This window comes from Tetrao urogallus (assembly GCF_951394365.1).
Source record: "Tetrao urogallus genome assembly, chromosome: 1".
Classification (NCBI taxonomy): domain Eukaryota; kingdom Metazoa; phylum Chordata; class Aves; order Galliformes; family Phasianidae; genus Tetrao; species Tetrao urogallus.
This window is the reverse complement of record NC_136813.1, coordinates 13144146-13151706: the sequence shown is the minus strand read 5'-3', so window position 1 is coordinate 13151706 and position 7561 is coordinate 13144146. Positions and strand designations below refer to the sequence as shown.

At 45.5% G+C, this 7561-nt stretch overlaps 1 protein-coding gene across 1 annotated transcript in view; it reads left to right on the top strand.

The window, feature by feature from the left end:
- Positions 1-3663: 3663 nt before the first annotated feature.
- Positions 3664-7561, top strand: part of PGR (progesterone receptor) — a gene marked incomplete at both ends in the record, with an annotated part of 38024 nt that continues 34126 nt past the window's right edge. Inside the window, 2 exons of the mRNA XM_079549599.1 lie at positions 3664-4841; positions 6028-6179. Coding sequence (XP_079405725.1) covers positions 3664-4841; positions 6028-6179 — 1330 coding nt within the window. The remainder of the gene's footprint in view (positions 4842-6027; positions 6180-7561) is intronic.

Sequence of the window (7561 nt, the reverse complement as noted above, 5' to 3'; positions counted from 1 at the left end):
TTGCAGTTTCTAGTGTAATCAACCCATTCTTTTTGCAGATATAAACACTAAGTCACTAATTTATGGTACTGTTTATATGGAGCACTCTTGAGAATAATGCTGCACTTCAGTCTGAGAAATTGAGCTGAGAAAAATGGATTTTGTTGACCTCCAGGCCACATTTCAGGATTACATTAGGGAGAGGTTTGGGATTTTGAAATACATAGAAGCTGTTTAAGGAGGCTGTATGTTGAACATCTGAATGTTCAAACAAATTTTCAGGAACTGCTTAAAGAGCTAAATGCAAACTTGCATCCTTACCGTGAGAATTGCCAGTACAGATCTATTACCATTCCTGTTGATATTTTACACAGGAATCGTAGTGCTCTCAGCTCAGCAAAGCTGAGAAGTTGTGCTAAAAGCATCTCTTCCTATTCCTACAGTTTTTCAATGGAGCAAAGAAAGAGCCACAATAAATTACCAGAGCTATCAAATTCTATATTTTCAGATTTCAGTTGAATTTCAAGAAATGCAGCACTATCAGAGAAATCCTGCAATGTTTTACAGTTTAATTCAAAATAGGTTTATTCTGAATTACAAATTTGTTCGTTCTGGTTTTAAAAATTCTTACATTTGGTAATATATATATATATATATATATACTGACTATAAAAAGTGCCATTTTTAGCTCTAATGCAAAAATGTCAGTATCAATTTTAATGGTTGAAATAGCCCTGAAAACAAAACCAAACCAATCCAAACATGCTGTGGAAATACCTTAACAAGATCTATCTGTTTTTCCATACTAGTGATAGCCACAATAAAATGAGAAAACAAGATGAACAGATCAAAATATCAAAATGAATGATGCTATAACATCAGTAAAATAGAATAAAGTAAAATAAAATAAGGCATTTGTTAAATGTTCTCACTGAAAGACTTATAATAACAGAGTAATGCCAAGAAGAGCACACAGTGATGAGAGAACATGACAAAATAGAATGAATGAAGATTGTGGACAGAAAAATATAGAGAAAATTGAAAAAAATTGCCATGAAACCTCAAGGAAACTATATGAAGTTGACATAAGACAAAACCCGACAAATGTTCTGAAGATTAATAACACAGAAAGTTTTCCTTAAACAACAAGAATTCAGCATTAAAGAGTTGAGTATATTTGGTAACCCACAAAAAGGAAATTAGGAAGGAAAGCATGGACAACATTCAGCTGCTAACATTCTGACAAATAATGCAAGTGACAAACACTTATCTTTCTGGTGAATTTTCAGGTGTTTAGTCATATGGACTTGTTAGCATAGAGCTGTAGCAGTCAAGTCCCCAGCAGCAGTAAGTTGGCTTTGTAGGAAGCACGTGGGCCTGCTTTCCTTTCCTTCCAGGAACCCCAGTTCAGTGCCTCCTCATTCTCTCTGGGTCTGAAGCATTGGCAAGGAGGGAGGTCACTGTATATAAATAAGTCCAGGGAGCACATTTGCTTGGAGTACGGAGGAAAGCCATGAGTGTGGCATGCATCTGGGGAAGTGAAAGTGAGAAAGCAAGGCCGTGGGGAGAAATAGGCATGACACTTAGCTGACTAAGCATGAAAATATCAGGAGAAAACCAAAATGGCATGGAGATGAACAGTGGAGACTTGGGGATGAACTTCTGCCTCTTCTGAGAAAAAGACGAGGAGAAGGGAGAAATACTGTATCATTAAAAAAGAAACTCGGTAGCCAAAGAAGCACTTCAAATTAATTACTTGTTTTAATATCAGGTCATAACAGTACAGAGCTGTCTTCTGGAGGCAGACTCTGAACATCTGCTCCCCTGATAGGCTTTTCAAAGACACTGCCGTTGGTTCTTGCTGCTTGCTGGGCAAGCAATTCTACACAATATCAACAGGGTGAGGCACTTCTGTTTGAGAAATGTTCCTATATATAGCAATCACAATGTGCATCATACTGTTGAATCTTAGGAACATACAGAGAGGTGTCTATGTGACATCTATTTTATAAAATGTAAGCTATGGTCAAAGCACAATAATAAAGGAGAGGAGAGGAGAGGAGAGGAGAGGAGAGGAGAGGAGAGGAGAGGAGAGGAGAGGAGAGGAGAGGAGAGGAGAGGAGAAATATAAAAAAAAAAAGGTGACTATAAATGTATTTCTATTTCTAATAGAAAAAAAATAAATATATATAGACTTCCAAAGCAGCCTATCACTCAATACTATTTTGCCAAGAATAATACAAAACGTACACACTGCTCTGAATAAAATTTATTTGAAGCCACTTTTTCTATAAATTTGCTCTGCATTTCTGATGTTAGCTTTCAGACCACTGAAATAATTTCAAGAAGTTGCTTTCCTCCCCTCAAAGCTTTCCTATGCAATCTGAGAATATTCCAAAAGTAAAACAACAATAGGAACTATTTCATCCTGATAAGAGTTTTTGAGAAAGATGCCCTTTCACAGAAGCATGCTCTACTCACAGAGCACAAGCAAGCTTGTAACAATTTACATCTCTGAATCAAAAATACACTGATTCTATTCAAAGTCAGAAGGGCTACTCCTGGGCTAATTTACTTTTTGTATCTCTAAACACCATCTTGTTTTCTTAGACTGCTATATAATGCAAATGTATGTGTGTGTATGTGTGAATTTGAATTAGAAATAGTGTTATCAAGCTGAACATGATCCTCCACCGAGCCAGCAATTCACACAAACAGCCATGAACAGACAACGACTTCTTGGTTTTAAGTAATTTGGGCTAGGTTGGAACTTGGTGCACACAAGGCAGCCAGCCAGCCCTGCAAGGCCAGCCCCAGGTCCATTCAAAACGTCCTTTCTTCACTTCAACAATGTAATTAAAGTATTAGAAGCACAGAATGCCTCATTTTTAATGTTTTTTTTTTTTCTCCCGGTATTTTCTTCCAGAACCCTTTTGCTTTCTCTGCTGTAGGGTATTTCAGAGGCCCCATAATGTGATGTAAGGTGTTTAATAGTCCCTTGGTTTCTTTGCTACTGGAAAATGGAAGACGTATTCATTCTAACAGGGCGTAGAGGAACTTAAACCTGAAAGACACAGCGAACGTCTGAAAGAGAGGGTGAAGAACCAGGGAGGAGAGGACGTGTCTTCCTCCCCGTACAGCTCTCCGTACAGCGATTTGCCCAGCCTGCGTGCAGCCGGCGTTGCACCCCTCGAGCAGGACAGACACCTGTAAGAGCCGGAGGACGAGGTGATACGGGGCTGCGAAGGCTGGGCGGCGGGGAGCGGAGCCGAGAGGGAACGGTGGGAGGGCCGCGGCAGGCGGAGCGAAGGAGGGGCCAGGCCGTGCCGGGAGCTGACGGAGGGAGCCTGCGGTGCCCGAGCGCGGAGCGCCGAAGGGGCGAGGAGGAGGCTGCCGGCCGGGGGCAGCGGGGAAAAGGGAGGGGCAAACCCGGGCGCCGCTCAGCGGTACGAGCGGCGGTGGGGCGGGCAGCGGGGAGCGAGGCGCCGTCCCCGCCCGCCCTCCCGCTGCCCCTCGGAAGGCAGCAGTCGCTCAGCTCGCTCTCCCCTCCGTAGGACCGTCCCGGCGGCGATCGGTGCACGGCCGGGGCTCTTCGTAACGCAGCGCCATGTGAGCGGGAGCTCCGTCCGGGCCGCGAGGAGCCGCGCCGGAGGTTTGGCGGCGTCCAGCGCTGCTCGGGGCAGCATGACCGAGGTGAAGACCAAGGAGCCCCGAGCGCCTTCGTCCGCCCGAGACGGGGCGGTGCTGCTGCAGGCTCCCCCCAGCCGCGGAGAAGCGGAGGGCATCGACGTCGCCCTGGACGGGCTGCTCTACCCCAGAAGCAGCGACGAAGAGGGCGAGGAGAAGAAGGAAGAGCCACAGCAGCGGGAGGAGGAGGAGGAGGAGGACCGGGAGGACCGGGACTGCCCCTCGTACCGGCCGGGCGGCGGCTCGCTTTCCAAGGACTGTCTGGACAGCGTCCTGGACACCTTCCTGGCTCCCGCGGCTCATGCCACGCCCTGGTCCCTGTTCGGGCCGGAGGTGCCAGAGGTGCCCGTCGCCCCGATGAGCCGCGGACCTGAGCAGAAGGCTGTGGACGCCGCCCCGGCGGCTCCCGGCCCCTCGCAGCCGAGACCCGGGGCTCCGCTGTGGCCGGGCGCCGACACTCTGAGCGTCGCCGTGAAAGCGCGTCCGGGAGCCGAGGGCCCCAGCGAGGGCAGAGCCCCGGGGCTGCCCGGCGCCGAGGAGCGCGGCTTCCCGGAGCGGGACGCGGGGCCCGGAGAAGGCGGCCTGGCGCCCGCCGCGACCGCTTCCCCGGTGGCTGTGGAGCCGGGCGCGGGGCAGGACTACCTGCACGTGCCCATCCTGCCGCTCAACTCTGCCTTCCTGGCCTCGCGCACGCGGCAGCTGCTGGACGTGGAGGCGGCGTACGAGGGCAGCGCCTTCGGACCGCGCTCCTCGCCCTCCGCCCCCGCCGCGGACTTGGCGGAGTACGGCTACCCGCCGCCCGACGGCAAGGAGGGTCCCTTCGCTTACGGCGACTTCCAGAGCGCGTTGAAGATCAAGGAGGAGGGCGTCGGTCTGCCCGCCGCCCCCCCTTCGTTCCTGGGCGCCAAGGTTGCCTCCGTCGACTTCGCACAGCCTCCGCGTGCCGCGCAGGAGCCCTCGTTGGAGTGCGTCCTCTACAAGGCCGAGCCGCCCCTCCTGCCCGGCGCGTACGGACCGCCGGCGGCCCCCGACAGCCTGCCGTCCACCTCGGCCGCGCCGCCCGGCCTCTACTCGCCGCTCGGCCTCAACGGGCACCACCAGGCGCTGGGCTTCCCCGCGGCCGTGCTGAAGGAGGGCCTGCCCCAGCTGTGCCCGCCCTACTTGGGCTACGTGCGGTAAGGGCTGAGCTCCGCGGTTCTCCTCGGTGAAGCTGGGCTATAGCGGAGGTGGTCCCGTGGGGCGCTGGAAGTCAGGCAGGTGCCGAGGGACATCAAGACGGCGTTTCGCTACCTCGGTTCTGTGTTTAGACGGTAGTTGGGGCTGTATTTCTCTTTTCTCCTGTGTTTTGATGCATGCTGGGGGATGCCAGCGCTGATAGGAAGCCAGCGGGGGTATTATTTCTTTAATTTGCAGCTGATGCTCTTGTGGGCACAGTTACAATCTGAGAAAAGCAGCACTTCTGTTATGGTTGCTCACTGCGATGTCTTGAGAAATAACTAGCTGCAAAGAAGGGGGGAACGGCATCAGTGTTGCTGATGTCTGAACTGGCAGATGGACAGTGTTGGTTAATATTCTTCAGATTAGGAGCTCTGATTTGAGGAAAAAGTAGTCAATTTCACATAAAAAGTGGAACATTTTGTATGTGCATATGGATTTGCTAGAATGAAATGGCTTACTGTATGCGAGGCATTATGCATTACCTAGAAATACTTTTAAAAATAAGTATGTGCAGTGCTACTGTTTCAGTGGAGATATCTGGATTTTATCTTAACGATTAGCTAGACTGTTTTTATTTGTTTGTTTTCCTTGACAAGATACATCGCAATACTTTTCACTTTTGGCTTTTCACTTTTGGCTTTTCACTTTTGGCTTTCCATTTATCACTTGCCATAACCTGCTCACTGAATTGCCTGCTGATCAAAAGCTGCAGCTTTTGCAGAAGTGACATGCTGGTTATTGAGGACTTTTCTAATCGAGATAAAACTCTGTGATTTCCCATGTGGAGGAAGTTTTGAAATGCAGTTGATTTCTAATTGGTTCCATCTCTATGCCATGCTGTGTTGAGGAAAAGATAAGTCAGTATGACTTTGCTCGGAGGACTTGCTGAGTTGAAGAAGATGGAACGTTTTGACAGTGTCTCAAATTGAACCTTTTTATCAAAACCATTTTCAGTGAGTAGACACTACTACAAATGTGCCTTTTATCCTGGTGTAAAGAGAAGCTTAAGCAGAAAGGCAATGCTGCTTTTTTTTCCCCTTGATTTTCTATAGAGGAAGTTTTTACTGTAGAACTGATTAATTTGGGTAAGTTGCTAACTGTTGCAAATCTGGATGTTTCATTTCTCTTCTTTTTCTTTTCAAGGCCAGATACAGAAACCAGCCAAAGCTCCCAATACAGCTTTGAATCACTACCCCAGAAGATTTGTCTCATCTGTGGCGACGAGGCTTCTGGTTGCCACTACGGAGTACTCACCTGTGGGAGCTGTAAAGTCTTCTTTAAAAGGGCAATGGAAGGTACTATATCATACCATTGTTCCTAATTATGTTAAATAGTTCTTTCTAGGTCTGCGGATAATGTATCCTTTACTTACTGATAATCTTTGAAAGCGTGATTACTGTCATTTTTTGGCAACTCTATTTAAAGTATTACAGTGAATACTAACTAAATTCTTTCATCATTAACTTCACTGGTATTCCTTTTTTTACTTTCTTTGTTGGCTGTTTGTTGTTAATATAAATATTAGGAGATCACGGGGTTGGTGGAAATGTTTTGTTTTCTTTGAATATTTATGAAAAATCTGTATTTGCAGGATGTTACTGATTGATAAAGACATACAGAGAAGGTCAGTACAGTTAGACCAACAAAAAACTTGGCTTTTACCTAGCCTCTTCATACCTACCTTTTTTTTTTTTTAAAAAAAAAAAAGTCTTTTCCAAAGTCTGATCCTACGGTGAAGAAATATGTTGGGTTTTTTGTTTGTTTGTTTGTTTCAGTAAGAAAATTAGAATAATGGGCAACAGCCTCAGAAAGCTGAACTGTGACAACAGAAACAACAGAGGTTGTATATAAAACAGAAGTTTTATTGGAAGAATGACAAGTGAATATGAGCTAGATGAACAAATGGGGTTACTTGGTTTATGCATTAGTTGCAATCTGCAGGGAGTTGTTTATAATGATGGACTCCTTTCATGAAGCGCAGAATATAATTATTAGCATTGAAATAATCTCATTCATAGATCGATCTCTTAATTTCATTTACACTTGAAGCGCTTCTTCACTTCTTTCTAGTCAGAAATAAAGGTGACAAATTACTCCTCTTTAAAAAGAATATTTTAATTTTAAATACAAGTGAAAATAGTGCTTAAAATTCACAGAGTCAAAGTAATAAATTCACTTGAGACATTTTTCTTACAGAATGTCTCCTTCCCCTTCATTTTTTGGCGCAGGAATGGTTGATGCACCTTTAAAAAATTTAATACTCCTATCCATGTTTCTTTAAGAATTATTTGTGCGAATAACATATTTGACTTTTTGAGTGCAAAGTTATCATCAGACCTGTTTTTTATATACTTTCCATAAGGTACACAATAAGAAATTAAAAAAAAAAAAAAAAAAAAAAAAAAAAAAAAGACTCCAAATAGATTACTTGGGCTACCTGCTGGATTTTCTGTATTTAAATTTCTCTTTCATATCATTGCACAGTTATCAAGTGCATACATGACAAGGGACGTAATGTAGTACTATTGGGTTAGTCACAAAATGCCTATTTTCTATTTTAATTGCTTAGGTAATCTCAGATATGTTGGCTATTTCAAATCTAATAGCAAATGTATTTATTTTTTTTCCCCCTAACAAAACCCACTATTCATACACCGTTCATTTTACTTATTCCTAG